This window comes from Thermobia domestica, chromosome 2 (genome assembly GCF_964235325.1).
Source record: "Thermobia domestica chromosome 2, izTheDome1.hap1.1, whole genome shotgun sequence".
In the NCBI taxonomy this organism is placed as follows: Eukaryota; Metazoa; Arthropoda; class Insecta; order Zygentoma; family Lepismatidae; genus Thermobia; species Thermobia domestica.
The window spans coordinates 89,820,888-89,840,714 of record NC_137455.1 but is presented as its reverse complement, the minus strand read 5'-3'; the positions used below and the strand labels follow the sequence as shown (position 1 = coordinate 89,840,714).

Genomic DNA, 19,827 nt, shown 5'->3' with positions numbered 1-19,827 from the left:
GGGGGCAACGCCAGTTATATTTCTTCTTTCCAAAAGAAAAAAAAAGTCCGTTTCAAGAAGAATCGTATGGATGAGTGAACAGGTTTCTGTGGATGGACGCAACTGAGCAACTAAGATTGTTTGTTATATATGTATATGAATGTGTAGATATATATATTATATTTATATATGTGTAGTGATCTGATCGTAGGAGTCATCTTCAGTATGTATGTGTGTGTGTGTGTTGTGTAGTGTTGAGCGCGCGGGATGGGTTCACCTGTGGCACGAGCTCCGAGTCGGGACCCTAGTTAGCTGGCGGCTCGGATTCTGTCAGCCGTGCGGGGCGAGGGGAAAGGCGAGAGGGCGGGCGGTCGACCCCTCGCTTGCTCTGCTCCGTGTGTCCCGTGGCAGGCGGTGGAGTGAGGGGAAGGGGGAGAGGCAGAATGAGGGAGGGGACCCCACGAAGCCGGCCTGGGCGTTCGGGACACAGAATCCGCGCGCACAGCTAGCGGCCGGCTGGCTGAATACGGGCACAGGAGTCGAGTAGCGGGACAGTATATAATATCCGTGTTGGGACAGACCATAACACACACACACATTTTTTTTTAACCCGTTGTTGTTTACGTGAAAAAAGTCATCGTCTTTTTAAAGGGAAGAAAAGTGACATCTGTCAAGTTTCGAGAAAAGAAAAAAAAGAACATCGTCATCGATTCCGCGTAACCAATTTTCGTTCTATCCCCGTACGGGACAGAAATTGAAGAGCAACTTTTCTCTTCGTACTTGTTCGCAGCAGTCGATGTGTTCGCTGGAATGGAACGTAGTATTATCTCAGATTAATTTAACAATTCCTATTTCGGACGTTGGGGAACAATATCGTAATTTTTCTGTAAAATAAAAAGAAGGGAAAAAGTCAACACTCTTGTCTTGTTGACACTTATTTTTACGCGTTCGCGTGCGTGCGTGTGTGTGTTTGTCGCAGCTAGTGCTTTCTTGTTCAAAACTTTGCTTGTCAGGTAAAGTAAAAAACAATACGACAAGCAAACAGCTGCTGTCTTCATGTCAGAAAAGTCTCTTCGTCGACGTGACACTGGTGCTGGAGGAGGGTGGGTCATGCCTACCAAAGCTTCTTCCCCATCCAAGTCTAGCCCGATTACCAACAATAGTAATAATAATAATAACAACAACAATAACACGATAGGTGACACTTCACCTATTGTTGCCTCAAGTGGTTCTGGCAGTCCCTCTACTACTACTATTTCTAATACCAACACTACAACAAATGCGAAAGAAATTCTGCCAGCATTCTGGAAATATCCCGGAGGCAAGATGTCTCGCCGTGAAATGTATGATAATTTCCAGCCGTGGGTGCTACAAACGTACGGTGATGCTGCTAAAACGAAAACTATCACTCGCCGCAAATATGCGAGAATTTTGAAAACTCTTCGAGGCGAGGAGAGTAACAGCGCAGAAAACTCCAAATTTCGTTTCTGGGTGAAGGCCAAAGGATTTCGTATTGGTGCCCCTCCAGGTTATACCAAGTCATCAGAGAAAAAAGAAGTGGACCCGCCTCTTTATGTACCAACAGCAACAATCAAGGTAAGAATCAGGTTTTTTCTTTTTTTTTAATTTCATGTGGTCTTGTTGTACGATTTCATTCAACCTTCTTTTTCATTTATAACTTTTTTTTATACACACACAGATATATATATATATATATATGTATGTGTGCATGTATGTAAAAATTGGTGTCTATGACGTAACACATTCTCTCCTTTTCGTGCTAATTGTTGACGTCATCAGTTTATCCACCCATTCTTTCATCCGGGAAATGTATTGCTAGCGCTGAAGCTTCGTGACGTAGATTGTGTTTCGAACCTCGGGAGCGAATAGTGTTGAAGCAAGGACAATCGCACATTAAAAACAAACATAGGATTATACGGAGGTTTTTATTTGCCACATTTCACGCGTTCTTTTCGCTCTTAAATCCGTTCTTCGCTCTTGATACTGAAACTTTTTTTTGGTATCATTCTTTGATAAGCGTATGTGTGACATATAAGTTGTAAATTGCCAGGTGTTCTTTTTTAACGTTGATATATGAAAGAATGTGCTTTTTCCTTCGTGCCCAAATAGGATCTCTCGTGTGGGCTACGACACTTACCCAGTATAGAAAGGTCCTTGATGTGTTGTATAATAATTTGGCTAATACACATGGGTGGTGCTAGGGCTTTTGTCTTCGCGTTGAAGTTTTTGTTAACATGTGTAGGTTTATTATAACTTACCTTCTTTGATTTTTCCGTGTGAGCATAAGGCTGAAAATTCTCAGTATCGTTGTTATACGATCATGTCGAACAAAATATGCGTGTGTTACTGTCAGAAGCGTACCTACAATTTTTTGTTCGGAGTGGTCCATGCTTTGGGGGGTCAAATATTACAAGCCACTATGTTTATGTAGTATCGAACGGGTAATATTCTGCACCTCAAAAGACGAGAAGTAATTGTAAAATACTTCCACCTATATTTTCAGAAAAAAATAATAGTACTAGACTGTCTTTATAAGACCAAGAGCGTAAGATCAAATTTTCATGCTACATTAATGATTTCCCTGTTAACAAGTATAGTTTTGTTGAGAAACTATTCAAATGTATTAAGTTAGAAAGTTTTGGTGCGGTATTTGGATAACGTAAGATCAAATACAGACCTGCAAATTATATAGGCCTACTTCATTGTGACGCTATTTGCTACAAGACGTGCTGCGCACTAGAGTGAAATACAATATAATCGAAATTTGTCTTTGGATGGGCGGGTGCAACTCTACCCGCAATATACCTGGAAGAAACACTCGTAGTGACTATATAAATGTATGGGGGATAGGGTGGCTTGTAGAGAGAATAGGCTCAGTGGTAGAGTACTTAGTGAGGCTTCCTATCATTGTCGTTCTACGAGGGACCAATACTTCGATTCCAGACTATTTGAGTTCGTGATGGACAACATCATGCTTATCTTATGAGTTCTGTTTAGGAGGGGAGTTGTCCAGTTTCCCCTCACTTTCTTGTTGTATCAGTATTTGTCTTGCATTTATCAGGCAACCTATGCAGTCAAGGGCGCCCATCAGGGGAGGCAAGGTGGGGCGCTTGCCCCTCTAGAGGAAAATGTACTTCGGGAGATCGAAAACCCAATAGCATTTTTAGAATAATTATAGCAAAATTTGAAACTATATTTGAAATGTCGCTTATACTTGCCCCCCTATGGAAACCACAACATGGGCGCCCTTGTATGCAGTGACATAATGCTAGATTTTTTGGTAGGTATACGCTCTTCTGTTTTCAAAACATATAGCGTATATTGACCCCATACACGGTCGTTCTTTCGTAAATTTAAGGTGGGTATACACTAAACTATAAAAACGTTCGTTAGATATACGGCGTATACTCTCGTATACCTATTACATTCCAGCCTATTGGGTATAACTGTAAAACTTGAGAGAGGAATTTATTTTTGCCTTTACAATTTGAAATATTAGCGCATCCTCTATTTAATTTGAAACGGAATATTTCAGACACAAAAGAGTGGTGTTAATGCAAAAATGAATCAATCCACAGTACTTCGAAAATAAAACTAACGTCAACATGGACGTAAATAATATATATATATATACAGTGGCGGATCCAAGGGGGGCTATAGGGGAAGCCCCCTCCTTGACGCTCAGGTATACATTGGATAAAATGGGCTTCAATCCTTCTTTATACTGGATATGGTTTATGGTTTAGCAGCCCCTCCCTTGATCATCTGCCACTGTATATGTATATATATATATATCAGAATTGGTCGAAACGTGTAAGACAGTTTATTCTTAAGTTAAAGAAGGAAAACCCTCTTCAAACTTAACATTTCACTTTCATCTTTACGATTAATTTTGTTCCCATTCTCGAATTCAGTTTTTATGTGATTGATCAATTTCTGTATAAAAGTTAACCTTAAAGTACAAATAGACAACTGTAACCTTGTTAGATAAAAGTAATCAGTGTTCCTGGTGTGAAATTAGTGGACACTATGTGCAGAATATATTTGAACTCAGTCATAATTAGAAAAAGGAAAGAAAGCGGCCCAGTCTGACTATACGTCGAAACTACAGCGAACCCTTATCACACTCAAAAGCATTCCTGAAGGTACTATGTCAAGATTTTACACGTCAAAAATTAATACCAATTGTCAATTTTACGGTATTCAGAAGATCCACTATGATTTTCAAACATTGATATTCTAGTAGAGCTAACTCAACCGTTATAACTTATTGCTAGAATTTTTATCTACCTTTAATCAGTGGCGGCTAATGTTAATGTTGCAGTGTTGCGCAACGACCAAAGTATTTCAAGAAAAAAATATTATTAGCAATAGCAGTAAAGAACAGAAAAAATACTTTCTAATACTCCCATATATACTTGAAATAACATATTTTTTTTTTACTCCTGTAACTGTCCGTTTAGTTAATCCGTTTTAAAAAGCGAAAAATAATCCGTCACAGAGTTTCTAATTTATATTGTGTTGCAGCGAGCATACAACGACCAGATTCCTTCAGCGCGGGAATTGGAGCGAATGTTAAGTCTCCTTTCCCCTATCTCAGAAGTTAAAGGGTCTGGTCGTTGCAGTGCTTCTGCAACACAGCACGGTTTCCAGTGAACGAGAAAGTTTTTCGCGCTAAATAAGCTTTCTGAATTTTATTTCACTAGCAACTAACAAATGGAATTTGTTTTTATGCATTCATATTTTTAAATTACGGTACTTATACTGAAGCAAATCAATATAATGAGAATTAAAAAAAGTGATAGCAGAATTACAAAGTAAGAAAGAAAATATGTAGTAGAGCAGAAATCAAATGAAAGTAGATCCGCATTTACAAGTTAATTCTTAGCTTATATGGATAATGAAGGTTTCTTCTACAGTAATTTGTGCACCAAATATTAATAAGCCAATATGCAGAAATTTCGAAACTTGACTAACATTTGTAGACTTTCCTAATGAACTATACTTGTTTAACAGAGAAATGATTGATGTAAGCTAAATATTTTATTTTACGCCTCATCATGTACTATTTCTTTTCTTATAGAAATAATCTTTCTATAATTTTTTCTAAAAATAGAGGTGACAGTAATTAAAAATTACTTATCTTTTCGGGTACAGTATAAGACAGGTTCGTTATTACGTAGACGTATTGGACCTTCCTCAAATTCTTTGGACCCCTCCCAGCTAACATGCTCTTCCTATATCTGGCGGGTTTCAAGGTTGCTTTCCAGAACGTATGACATTGCTAAACATTGTTTCGCCTCATGTGGAAGTATATTGTGTTCATCGTGCATAGCGTAACAACCAAGACGGATGATTTGGAATGTATTTTTTTCTTTTACGCACATGTGTGTGTGTGTGTGTGTGTGTGTTGATATATGAATAGGGTTGCCAACTCTGTAAAAAAAAAAAAAAAAAAAAAACGACACTTCCTCAAAATTCTCTATGATATAGGTCTCAGCGTGAAGTATCTCATTTCGGACCTATGCATGGAAAGGAAATGTACTATCGTGAACAAAAACACATATACTGTATTTTGTATATCCTTAGAACATTCACTAATAAACTTAATAGATATCGTACATTGTGCTATAAATGAGAAACTGAAATTGATCAATCGGCATTGATCAATTTATTGTATTTACAAGTAACTACCATTTCTTTAAAATTATCGAAACAGATGAACAAAAGTATAATAAATGTTACGTGGCAATTTTGGATTTGGAAAATGAAATTCACTCTTTAAACATATAGTCTCTACTTCAACTATAGGAAATTGCTTTAAGAAGTCCCTTTCCACTCTTAATATATATATAATATTCATTGAAAGTAAATTTCAAATTTTCCCTGATACAGTCCCTGTCATCTCTCTAAAATTTTCTAAACAGGTGAACAAAATATATTAATCGTTGATAGATGGTGAAGGGTAACAGTTTTGAGTTTACAGAATGACAGCTACTTTTCAATATCTATACTTCGAACTAGATACAAATTTGAAAAACAGAAACGGTTATAAAGGGGCTGGTGAGAAGTTTGTAGCCGTCACCGGCTGTAATCAAAATAAAACCAATTTTTCCGGTCAGGCCAACGAAAAGCCGGCCAGTTGACAGCCCTATGTATGAATATGTAACATTCACAATTCATATACCAGTATCTCTTTGGTATCAGCTGTTTTGGTTATTAGTTATTAGATTTAATTTATTGTGTGTGCTTTAATTCTGTACATAACCTACAAATTCTGAATGAATTGAATACAATGACTTCTGTAAATAACTTACAAAAAAATTGCCCAGCTTTCAACCAAGGAAAAACTTACAATCAAGGATTAGACAAAACAAGCAAAGTGTAATTCAGGAGAGTGTTCGAAAAAAAAAAATGGTTTAAATTTACAGGACATCTTATGGCAGTAATGTTGTATGCACTAGATACATTTCCATAATTTATTTTCAATTTTTCTAGATAAATTGTGAATAAAGCGTGTTCAATATACATTTTTATAACATTAATTTCTGCTACGAACTCTCTTTAGTCAACACTCCGAAGAGGAATTCGGATCACTGTCAGGGACTGAGTTTGCTAGAACGAATTGTTCACAATAATCTAGAAAAAATATTTAGTGAATCTACAAAGCTTCTGAAATTAATATTAACTATATCTATGGCGTCAGTAAAAGAAGAAAAAGTTTTTTTTCACATCAAAAAGAATTGACACTTTCAAGAAATTGAATGTCCCAAGAAAGGTTATCACCATTGGTTATGCTTTCCATCGAAAAAGACCTGACAATAAGAATACTAGAGTTCAACCAGCATGTATTAGGCAGATTTGTTCCAATCAAAGAGAGAAGAATGAACTTACTAATTAAATAAGGTGATTAATCAGATTAAATGTTCTGCATTTTTATGTTTTAAAAACTTAATTTTATTTAAATTAACATGTTACATAGCATTTGCATCTAAAGTTATGCTGATTAGTCAATGAGTCCACTTTATATCTTCTGTCTCCGATCGTTCGTACTGCAACACCCGAAACCACAAACCACCGACCGCTACTGCCTTTAATCTTACATGAAATGACTTGTTTATTTTTTAGGTTTACGCGTCACGAATGTGCCTTTTAGTGTAAATAAAATAATGAGATATAATTAATGATAATGAAATGAATAATGAAAAACCAATGCAAATAAAGAGGGCTCGGATTTCTATGTACTAAAAACTTTGAAAACTTTCATGCATTTATGGCCTAAAAATGACAAAATGTTAGCTAAAATATGACGGAATGGCACACAAAATATAAGAATTTGACAAAAGTCTCTAAGATTTGAAATTTATTACGAAGTTATTTTGTCCTGAATAAATATCTTCATACTGTGAAGCATTGGTCAGAGCATATTATGAACCATCCTACAGTTGCTACTCGGTGTAAGGAATCACATTTAGTAGGTTGGAAGTTCGTACATTCATTCGATATATGGGGCAAGTAAGATGAACTTGATTTATCTGCGATTACTGAAGTTTGGTTTGGAGTTTAGCGTTCCTTTCAGCACTAAGGCTATATGAGACGTGAATCTGGAGGTTAACGTGGGATTCAAACCACATGAGCTCCCACTGGAAATCGAATTCAAGTGTTCCGGCTGGAAGGTGCGTACGCTAACCATACTTTTACGGGGGAACTCGACGTTATCTTCGTTCGGTTTTATGTCCTACGATTATGCCGCGTAGGCTAAAGGAGACAGTGATAATGGGAATGAATGAAGAAAATGGGGCCCACACACACGGTTTGTCCACCATGAAACCACTTGGCGCGAGCTGGGATCGAATCAAGGACCCCATCCACCAGAAGTGAATGCTGCAACATTGACCCAGTGCCGTCCTAGGGGTGTTCCAAAAACCGGTTACCCGCTTTCGTTCGGTTTGTAGCTTAAACCGAATCAGTCGGTTTGGACTTCAAACCGTTTCGGTTCGGTTCGGTTTAGAGACGGTTCGGTTCGGTTTCGGTTAACCGTTCCAAACCGGTTTAAGTAACAAACCGAAACCGCGGTTTACGTTTCCAGGAACCGTCCACCCCTAGTGCCGTTCTTTCGTTATCTTCGTGTCAGTCGGTTTCTTGTAGATTGTGTTCTTTAGACCATCTGAAATATTGTAGATTCTGAATAATACTTCAAGAATTCTTAATTTCTAAAGTGGAAACGGGCAATTATAACTCTCAACCCTTTATGTAGAGCTTGAAATTACCTATATATGTGGGAGTTACTCTTTAGCTATTCTATATCCTGACCAAGCTGTTAACGTGCATACTTTTTCTGTATGTGGTCCTGCGTTCAATTTCTGGTAAAGGTATTTGATACAATTGAGATCCCTTTTTAAGCAGTAATTCTTTTCTTTCGGTAAACTTCATCTACTCTACTTAAAATACTAAATTATGTAGGCTAATTTATAATTATTTTTGTGTTGCTAAATGGTTACTCTACATGGTCCGGGGTTTCTTCTTGGTGAAGGCTCAAATTTGTCGACGACAATTTGTAACTCAACAGTGTGAAGCAAATTGTGGATGTAATTGAATAAAGAAATAACGAACTTTGGTCTAGAAACAAGACATAATGATGTCGAGAAAGGATGATGCGTTGACCATGTATAATCCAGTTAAACATGCGGTCTTTTTCTTTCCACACAAGTTTCTGATCGGGTTCAACCTCAGGTAGTTAAACATTGTCGGCGTATACGTGTATTTATGAAAAGTTTCAGTTAGTCTAAATGGCGATGAATCTAAATAAATAAAGACAGAACAACCTGCATCAGAGATAATCCAGAAGATACAGGTATTAGCGCATTCAGAAGAAATTACATTAGATCTAATCCATATAAGCACAGTATATATATAGTTATAGAGTTAAAATATGTTTGCTTCTTTATTTTCCAATATTCTGCATTTAAAAACTTAGCCTCTGTGGAGAATTAATATTGTTGGTAAAGATAGCCTGTGTATGATTGCGCATCACAAGTTGTTCAGCGGGAATTTCAAACTTGAAAAAAAAAGAAAAAAAAAAAAAAAGAAAGAAAGAAAAATCACGATCGAAAGAAGAAAACTTAAAAAGAAAACTTTCTTCGTCGGGGCCATTAAAAGCTTATCCCGCTCACCTCTTCTTTATATGCGGTCCTGCTTGCGACAGTACGTAGAAAATATTCAAAATATTTGTAGCAGCAACAGATTATGGCAATTTGCAGTCGTCTACAGGTATAGACTATAGAACGAGTCATGGATCCCGACTTTTGTTCCGGGTCACCCGGGTCTGCGTCTTGCTTTTCAGACCCGGTCTGACTCACACTCAGTAACCCAAAAGCAGCCAAACTGTCGGCTCTGCAGCATTACTGCAGAATTTTATAATGGATTAATTTTGTAATGAGGGGGGTGTTCTCTACTCGATCTCGAACATTCACTTTTTTCATTTCCGGTGTGACATTTCTTAATCAATGTCTTAAAATTTTCAAATGTAATTTCAAGTTTATTTGTCTTAACAAAGTATCGTTTTGAATCAGTGGCTATATTCTGAAGAAGTTGTTCAGTTTCGCTCGATTAAATTTTGATGATCCCTCATAAGAGCAGAACAAAAAGATGTCGTTAATGTCTGTGATTCTCAGGCGATTATACTTTGATAAGTCTTGTAGTTATCTTTCAGTGCATAGTTTGACACACATAGATGCAAACAACAAACGGAAAAGAAAAATATAGATTTAGTGAGAAGACAAAGAGAGAGAAGGGAATCGTGGTTCTTAGAATCACAATAGAAGCCTCACACATCTCTCCGTATGTATGACGATGTTTCGTCGCCTCTGGATCATACCGCGTGTGTGTGGTCATACCAGATGTGCCTGGATCATTCCGGGTAATGGGTCTGTCCGGATCACCGGGGTTCTACGTTCACTTTCTATGATTGTAGGTCTCTTTGGAAGGTATGGTAATCCATTATTAAGATTTCCACTGTATGTCCTTGTTGTAAACGTTCGATCCCATATAAACAGACATAAAAATTTCGCATAACAGTAGATTATATAAATTCATACTTCTTTTATTATATTTTGCTGTGTATATGGTTTTATTCTCATGTACAAACTCTGCAGATTAGTGTAAAAAAAATTGTTTTTAATGAAAATATGCATCAATCTAATTGTAAAAGCTAAAACGTTAAATAATAAAACCTGGAATCGAACAGACAATGTCCCACTGAGCATTCACAAAATTTCTTGCTGCGGAACGAAAGTAGTTTAAAGTGCAGGATGTCTTGGTTCGACTTCTTACGCTGATACTTTCGGTTTGTATGATTGTATAATATGTTAAACTGTGATACATTTATCATATGAGGAGTTTCCGGGTCAATTAGAGCTAACTCGACAGAAACTACATGCAATTTGATTACTCGGAAATTATATTTGAGGCGATCACAAACTGCTCTTCAGCAACCAGTTCTCGAGCCTGTGTGTATATATACATGTACTTTGTGGAAATTGTTTCTCTTTCTCTTAGAAAATACAGCTCCAAGACAAATGGACGATTATTTTGAACCCTTAGAGTGTATTTTCAGGAAACATGTGGGTGTTTTTTAATTTGCCTTTACTACTTGGAACGCCTCATATACCGAATTCTATCAGAAGCCCCAATGTGTTACTGTAGGTAATATATTTTGTCTTCTTTTATATTTTTCATACAGAGTTCGTCTGAACTCAAAGTCTCACAAAAATTTCGAACGACTCGTATGGGTATCTTAGGGAAGCATCTAACCCTTTTTATTATTATTCCATTCAAGTACAAACATCTAAAAATGCTGAAACATGTTTTTAATTATTTTAAATAAAGGATCCCAACACTAAATATCTTTAGCGACATAATGGTACTTCACTGATTGACTGATAAATCTATTTTCAGAAAGCAACAGAATTTATTTCGCTAATGTTAAAATAGTTCAATTTTAAGGAATTAATTTGACGAATTTAACTGCTTCTGTCATTTTGCCAACGTCCATTTATAAACACTCTGGTTTATATCACAGTTATTTTTATACATACCAATGAGGACATATCAATCTACGATTAACTTGATTTTCTTGAAAGAATTGATTTCCGATTCTGTCGGGGACATAGTTCAAATATCTCTTTTGTACAATCGGCCAAGCACTTACCGCCGATTCCGATACCGTGGATTGTAGTTCTTACCTAGCCGCGATGGACCACAAGTGGTAGTGCATGCGCGCCATCTACACATCTATATATAAACTATTTGTGAAATTCAAGAAAGTCGTTCAGAATGAGTGCCGCATTGTGTCGCTACTGTTGATTCACAGCGAAGGAAATATAATTTATCAGATTTTGTAATTGTTAACGTTGTGTCAGTTTAATACCAGCAAGTTGAATCAAAAGGATGAACAATGTTAAATTATTTTAAAACATAGTTCACTTAAGAGTTTCATATTATAATTAAGTCATAGAATCGAATGGCTATGTGAACTGCAGGATTTGTTGCTTTGATTAATTGAGATTAGATTCTTTCGAACAACGTTTCTAAAATTTGTTATTAAGTGAGGACTACTTTTATTACTCAAAATGTTCTACAAACCACGATATCCTTGTCCCTCTTCAAAAGTAAACTTAAATAATAATAATAATAATAATAATAATAATAATAATAATAATAATAATAATAATAATAATAATAATAATAATAATAATAATAATAATAATAATAATAATAATAATCTTTTGAACATGTTGTTAGTACTGTTCTACTTATTTCTAAAAAGGGTAATAATTGAAATACGCTTAATTTTATATAGATATTAGCAGGGTATTAATAGAAGAAAGCACTTCTAATATCCGAAGCAGGTGCGGATCTTTTTAAAGGTCACACGATTACGTGCCCACCTTTATCCGAAAAGTAGGGGAATTATAAGCAATATACAAATACATAATTGATATATGTTAATACTTGTTTTTATAACGCCACACCCAAGCCGAACTGTATTTGGGAGTTGTTGCTGAGAAGAACTGTGATTACGCACGTTCATGAGTGAAACGAAACTTGGCAATATTAGCTATGGATGCGTTTTCCATGTAGACTTCCCATATTATCCTTACCTTCAGAGTTGCGGGGGTTATGACTAATTCTTTTGAGAATGGGCACAGAACAGTAATGTTCAGAGAGTTTCCTCGTGACTAAGCGATTAGCTTTCATGCCTTTGGCATGGGAGACCCAGTTTCGATTTTCGCGGGAGCTCATGGGATTCGGATCCGATATTAAGCTGTAGATCCACGTCTCATATAACCTCGCTGCTAAATGGAACGCTAAACTCAAACTCAAATCAAGTAAGGTTGAGATCTAACGCATTCGGCGCTGTGTGCTGTCTGATGAAACAGAGTATAAACTTGCAAAGTGAACTAGGGATAGAAATAGTTTTCATATACTGATGCCCTGCTATCTCACAATAGTTGAATCCGCCCAGCAGAGAGCATTAATGTCACGCGAGCTATTTACCCAACGAAAATACAATCCACGAGATACAATAGATAATAAAAGCATTTGCGAAAAGTAAGAATGATTCTGCAACTGTCCTATAGACTGCAGCAAATATTTTTTCGTACATCATATTCAATGGAGAAGGCACATGGAATAAAATTGGTATAAAGGTCTTGAAATACTTTAGCAGAAAGAAAATAGATAGCTTGTCAGAAAATCGTTCATGGACCGTGGTTCACCTCTGGTGCATCAGATCCTTGGTTCGATCCCAGCTCGCTCCAAGTGAGTTTTGTACTGGAAAACACCGTATGTGTTAGCTTTCTTGGGATTCTCCCGTTTCCTCTCATTTTCTTCATTTCACCACTTCATTCATTTCTCATTATCACCGTCTCCTTTAACCTAGCCAGCATAACCATGGAACGTAAAAGATTTCATTTTAATTTCAGATAGTCATTCATATAGTGAAATAAGTTCTGCTGGATTAATAAAACTGATGTAATAGTAATTTTATGATGGCAGAAAGTCTATTTAGTGCGAACTGGGATCGAACGAGGAACTCCAGAGGTGAACAATCTACCAATGAGCCAACACGCTAGTTTCTTTTAAGATAATATCAAGTTTCGTTACACCACAGTAAGGTTATAGACCTAACACGTGTTTAAGCGTGCTCCCGAAAACCCAAGTATAACGGGTTTCTACAGTTTTAGTTCACATTTTGTTTATATAACTAACTGACGCAATAAAGTTTCGATATTTCATATTGTTGTTACCTTTTTTCACTGAACTCAATAAAATGATGGGAGGAGGCCGAAGGTAGATCTTCTTAATAAATCAATGTAAAGACTAACAATATAAGGGATAAAGAGAACTCTTAAAGTCCTAACATGACATTAAAATCCATGAAAGTTGCAAGTGACTCAAAAATTATGAATAATTAATTATTAAATATAATACTTATGCTAATCTTGATTTTGCAAATGTGCCATTGTATATATGTTGGGAGAAAAACCAGATCTGGTTTAATTATTTAAGGTTTATTTATGTATTTTCACGTCTAGTTGTTAACAACATTTATTACTTTGTTATATTTGTCAATTTAACCTTGTAATTATATTTTTATCTTTTGAGTAGTACTGTTCAACGCTTTTTTTTTTTTTACGGGATGAATATTTCTTCCCATAGGTTTAACCCACACACGTATATATATATATATATATATATATATATATATATATATATATATATATATATATATATATATATATATATATATATATATATATATATATATATATTTCTCTTCATGCTGAATCTTACACGTAGTGAGGGCATATATATAGTTAGATAGGAACTTGTTCCTTTTCCTTTAGTTTAGGGAATTGGATATTTTACGTCCAATAGTGATTTCCTCCATGTATACGTGGATATATCAGGGACTCCTTATTTTTAAGTACATTAGAGTTACCGAAATAATTACCCTAAACTGTGCTTGACCTAGGAAAAAGTTTGTAATAGAGAGGGAGTAAGCTTTATCTGGTTCCATTAGTGAGGAACATAGTAGTTTATCTGATCTCAAATCCAATGTACTAGGTTCGATTTCCCGGAAGTAGTCTCATTTAGAAGACTGCGGATAGCTTGTCGTATTAGAACATATCTCCTATATAAGGGAGAACTGATTCATGTTGACCTCACCTATTGGATCTATATAAGGATCCTCGCTATATAAGGCGAAACATTTTACCTGACATAACACACTGAATAGGGTTAAGTCAGGATTTTGATATAGCAACTTCAAATCCTTTAGAAATTTAAGGATGACAGAATGTACGCTTAATAAGAACTGACCTCCTATCTTCTTCAGGCTTTTCTCATTTAGAGAATTTTAGAAAACCGTAGAAAAACAAAAGCATATTGCCCAGACTAGTTTAGCGAATTTAGAGATGAAAGTACTAAGTTGGTATCTCTCAAGTAATATGCTGTAGAGGAACATTTCATTGGACTCTCAATTTCTTGAATAAAATGTATTTAAGAGGTAAATAACTGTTGTTATGATTTTATATTTTGGATATGAACCTTATAAATAATTACCCTAGATCAGGGTTTCTCAACCTGGGGATCGCGATAGGGTTTCATGAGTATAGCGAAGATAAGCGGAAGAGATAAATATAATTAGAATCTAATACCGGAAAGTATTTTTAAATTTATTTTGAATTTTGTTTTGATAGGCATATTTTTATTTTTATACATACTGTTAAGAACAAGAAAAGATAGGTCTACTAAACATTTTCAACAGGTGCAGAGTTGTTTAAAAATTAATTTAAATGAAAGAGGTACGATATGAAACTAATGAGAACTTGCATATTGAAATACCAGAAAAATACCAATTCAACGAAACCCTTATATCGAAATACAATTAATATCGAAAGCTAATGAGATACCTGGGCATGGTGTGATTTCACTAATACGGCAATGTCTGGTTCAATCTTCGTGACGCACATTATCAAGTCATTTAAAATACTCAATAACTTTTTGTTAACAACTGTCCAAGTTTTTTTTAACCAAAATTGGAAATTATTTTATTTTTTATCATATGACCCAAAATTAAGGGAGTTATGATGTTTTAAAATTTTGAAATTGTATGACGGATCGGATTCGATATTTGTAATATGAATGAACTGACCAAATTTGGTTTTAATCCATTCGCTTTTACGGAAATTACTGTATCCACTATCTATATGTATACAAAAAATGGATTCTACTATTATAGAAATAGATGGATATCGTGAGATCTCCGCAATAGGTATATTAAAAATTCCAAACAAGCTTATTACAAACCAGAAATTATAAGAGGGTCGCTAGCAAGAGAATGTAATAAAATGAGGGGTTGTGATAGGAATTAGATTGAGAACAACTGTCCTGTTACTTATCTTAGGCAAATTATTATTATAGTTATTCGATACGAACCTAAAATACTATATTTATTATATATTAAACATGTTATTAAATGCTAGTCGAATCTTTTGCTATTTATTTGACCAGACGGTTTGAATGCATGGACAGATCGTTAAGAATATTACGTACAATCATCACAAGAAAACATTAATATCCTGGTGTCGGCCAACTATAGTTATGTGATATTTGGTCAATACATTGGCTATCGTCGCTGTTATTTGTGTCTTTCTTTATTGAAATTCTCTTCCTTTTAATTCAAATAACTTCTTATTGCGCCATGATCTTGGGTCAATTCCCTTTTTTCCCCCGACACGATGCCCACATCATCAGGATTTGAAACCAGAACTTCGATTTAAGATCACAAGGTGTAAAAAAGAAAACAAAATGAAGGGAAACCTGAGAATGGACCTAGTGATGGGCAGTGGGAATATTCCCGGTGGGAAGGAATTTAAAAATGGGAATATTCCCGGTTTTTTTCCCTGGCCTATAAATTCCCGGGAAGGAATTTATTTCCATTTATTTACTTTATCTTCCATATTATAAGAACCATATGACTAATTACTTTATTTTAATATATTAAGGATTTACTTCTGGGTTTTAAAGAATTTGAAGGTTAAAAAATTTAAAATTATTTGACGGTACATTATATAACTAATAATATAATTTTTTAAGTTCTTTTCCATTTGCACTGAAAATAAGGTAAATGTTTAGTATTGGGGGCCAAAACTAGCAAAAAGTAGGATGATTTACGGAAGAAATGAGTTGATAGTGATGCTCAAGTAGTCAAAAAAGTATCGAACACCTTGTTTTTTTGTTTGTTTTTTTAGGGCAGTAGGGGATTTATACAAAACGGAAAGGTAAGTGGAAGTGATTTATGTGAGAACAGAAAGTGAATTGTTGGTAAGGAAGATAGAAAACAACGTCCATGCGGGGCTCTAACCCGCCTTCATTCGCTAACGCTCGCTCTGCAATGCTGTCTGAATTTAAAGTTGGTAACGTAATTTAACGTATGAAGCCATAAAATAACCGCATCGGAATATAATATCGCAAGAAAAGTAGGTACAGAAGCTGGCCCCAATGCTAGACGTCGGTCTGTCTCCTCTCTCTGACTCGAATTTCTGAAGAGGTACTCGGACTTCTTTTACATATGAATTAACGTAAGAAATTTCGCGAAATAGGTAGAATGAAAGGTCGTGTATGGCAATGTTACGTGCTAAAATATAAAGATAAGTAAGTATCTTGCAAATTTTGTCAACATAAATATATATGCGCAAATGTTGATAAATTTGTGAGACATGTATCTTCTAGCATTAACCCAATCTAATTGGTTTATAACATTTATAAATTTAATGTGTTTATAATATCAGTAATAGAGTCAAGTTGAGCAAATCCACTTACATATAAATTTAAACTGTTACTATATAATTTTTTCACACATATTTAATTGATAAAATATGTTGTATATAAATATACATTTATGCGTACTCTCTAAATATAAAAAAGTGTGAATAAAGTAACATAGTACCGTTCAGAATATATAGATTTTAAAGAATCCTCTGTGGACAACAGTAATAATATGCTGTGATATAGAAATTAATTCAACTTTGAAATCATAATATAGTAATAGAATGCAATGTTCTTTCTGATTGTACATAAATTCCCGGATAAATTCCCATTTTGGGAATATTCCCAGGGAATTTACCCATCACTAAATGGACCATAGAACCACTCACACAAAAGAGCACTCTGCCATTTTTAAATAGTAGCTTGTTTTCCCTTATCTTCCCCATCACTTGTTGCGTTACCCATAATCAACTGAAACACAAAAACTGAAATATTGAGAACTGTTAGGAAACCCCGATCGAACCCACAGCAGGTTTACACTACGTCGTGATCTGCAGCCGAACGCCCCAGACTACTATTTTTGTTCGTCCCAAATGGAACATCTGTCTCCATGGACTACACGATACCGAATCTCGGCTATGACCAACGCCGAGTCAGCGCGTTCAACATCTATAACGAGCGTATAGTAGGGATAAGTATAATAGTAAACTTTTCAACATGGCGAATGCATCTGATATATAAAAGATTGATTGGCGGATCAAAAATAAGATTTGGGCACGAGTGGACATTATTTAGAATATAATTAATAAAGTCAATCAATAAAATACAAGATACATTGAAAAAAGAAAGAAAAAAAAAAAAGATGACGAGCGAGGTAAGTATAATACATAAAGCATAGAGAAACGAAACGACCCAACTCGATATTTCTGATAAAAAGAAACTATATATAGCTACTATATATTTATATAGTATATTCATGATATTGCTAGGCACCGGGGTTTCGGTATCACTTTCTGTGCCATAACATTGCATGATCTATTAGCTCCACACAATGCATTCACAAAGTAATGTTTGTAAACATGTTCATGATATCTTTTGTGGAAGAAATGTCACGTGGAAAAGGATATTTTTTCAAACAAGCCGACACGTCTGCTCAATAACCACCTTTTGTGATGGAACGGGTAAATATTAACGAGCGTGTGGTGCATTGCATACCTTTAAGAAAGTGCAATCAATCGCTGGGTCGTTTCTTTACTTGCCGCAGTTAACATACCGCGAGATAGCGAAGAAAGAAGAAAAATATAGGCAAAGCCTCGTAAAATTAACACTTAAGTCGATGTTCAAGGCTCGTGTGGTATACTCGAAATGGAAATATTATTGAATACTAGCACACGCGTTTCTCAAACACCTCGTATTGAACGTTTATTGAATTCTCTCATATGTTTTGTACACACTCGTTAAACCATTTATTTTTGTGTATAATACTAGATTGGTGTTACCAGCTACCACAAATGCATAAGCGCATCCTACATTTTAACGTTGGAATTGAGGGGCCTATTATCAAAAGCCGCCAAATCCATTTTTTTTTTCGAAATTGAAAATGAAAAATAAAATTAAATCTTTATGTCCCACGGTTATGCCGGTGAAGCTAAAGGAGACGGTGAAGATGAGAAATGAATGAAATGGTGGAATGAAGAAAGTGGAAGGAAACGGGAGAACTCCAAGAAAACCCATGAGCACGGTGTTTGCCTACCACAAAGTCCCACGGCGCGAGCTGGGATCGAAGTAGAGACCCCCAAGCATCGGAGGTGAACGCTCTATTACCGAAATTGAGTTATATATTGCGTGTTATATGTTTGATCTAAAGGAATTTTCTTTAAAAGCTTAGTATTTCATACTAAAAAACTAGTCCAAATATGGGACTTTGTACTCGTGTATATGGAGTTTCATGGCACGTTTTGCAAGAGTACTCAAAACTAAGCGAAATGAATGTGGTGGATTTTGATACTAGGTGCCTCAATTATTGGATTCATTTGAATATTTAATTATTTATTGATATATATAGGGCCGGATCCAGGATTTTCTGATGGGGGTGCACCAATACTACCAAAATAACCAATCACACTGAAACTTTTCAAAGTGACATGTAAGAATTCTTTACTCCTGATAACGCTGATGCAAAGATATTTACAACGAAAGGGTCTGCTTGTACACCGGTGCACCTGCTCCCCTAAATCCGGCCCTGATGGTCAATCATATCTGAATAAAGGTCTTTTCAAGTCTTTCTCCGCAACCATCTATCTTGGACAATTTTCTTATGCGTTACTGCATAGTGCTTCTTAGTTTGTCACGCTATCTTGTACGAGGAAATTAAATTTCTACATCTCTTCTTGTTTCTTGGTATCATGCATTTACATGTAGAAGGAACATAATTATCTGCTTGATGTTGAAAATCATTTTAACTGACCAATTCTTACTAAAGCTATCGAGAAAACAAAATTGCTTTTCCAAAAAACGGTGGTAGATTGTTTCAAAGATAAGACTAAGGAAGAGGACTTGGTGATAACAATAATCTGAAGTGAACGACATGCACAGAGGGTGGGTTCTAAGGGTCTACACCCTCCCCAAATCCCGACTTTTCTTTAAACTTAGTCTAATTTTAGGGGTGATTTTTACATTTTAATATAATTTATTCTCATATTCAGTTAGGACCTCTTCGAAGCAAATTTGGACAACCCCTGAAATAAATTCCTGCGTGCGTGCCTGTCTGAAATTATTATTATTATTGTCTTTACTGCCTAGTTTTGATTATCAGCTTTACTGTTGATAAACTAACTAACTAACTAAAACTAACTCTATGGCCTATGGAACCCGGAGGTTCAGTGCCGCGTTCACAAAATCTCTCCACTGACTTCTATCCTTAGCTAATTGGATCCAGTTTCTACTTTGTATTCCTATCTCTGCGAGATCCATCTTAATATTATCCTCCCA

At 35.5% G+C, this 19,827-nt stretch overlaps 1 protein-coding gene across 1 annotated transcript in view; it reads left to right on the top strand.

Moving 5' to 3' along the window:
- Window positions 1–415: 415 nt before the first annotated feature.
- LOC145674026 (nucleolar protein 4-like) overlaps window positions 416–19,827 on the top strand; it is a 298,109-nt gene continuing 278,697 nt past the window's right edge. The window contains exon 1 of the mRNA XM_081743852.1: window positions 416–1,575. Coding sequence (XP_081599978.1) covers window positions 1,036–1,575 — 540 coding nt within the window. The 5' untranslated portion in view covers window positions 416–1,035. The remainder of the gene's footprint in view (window positions 1,576–19,827) is intronic.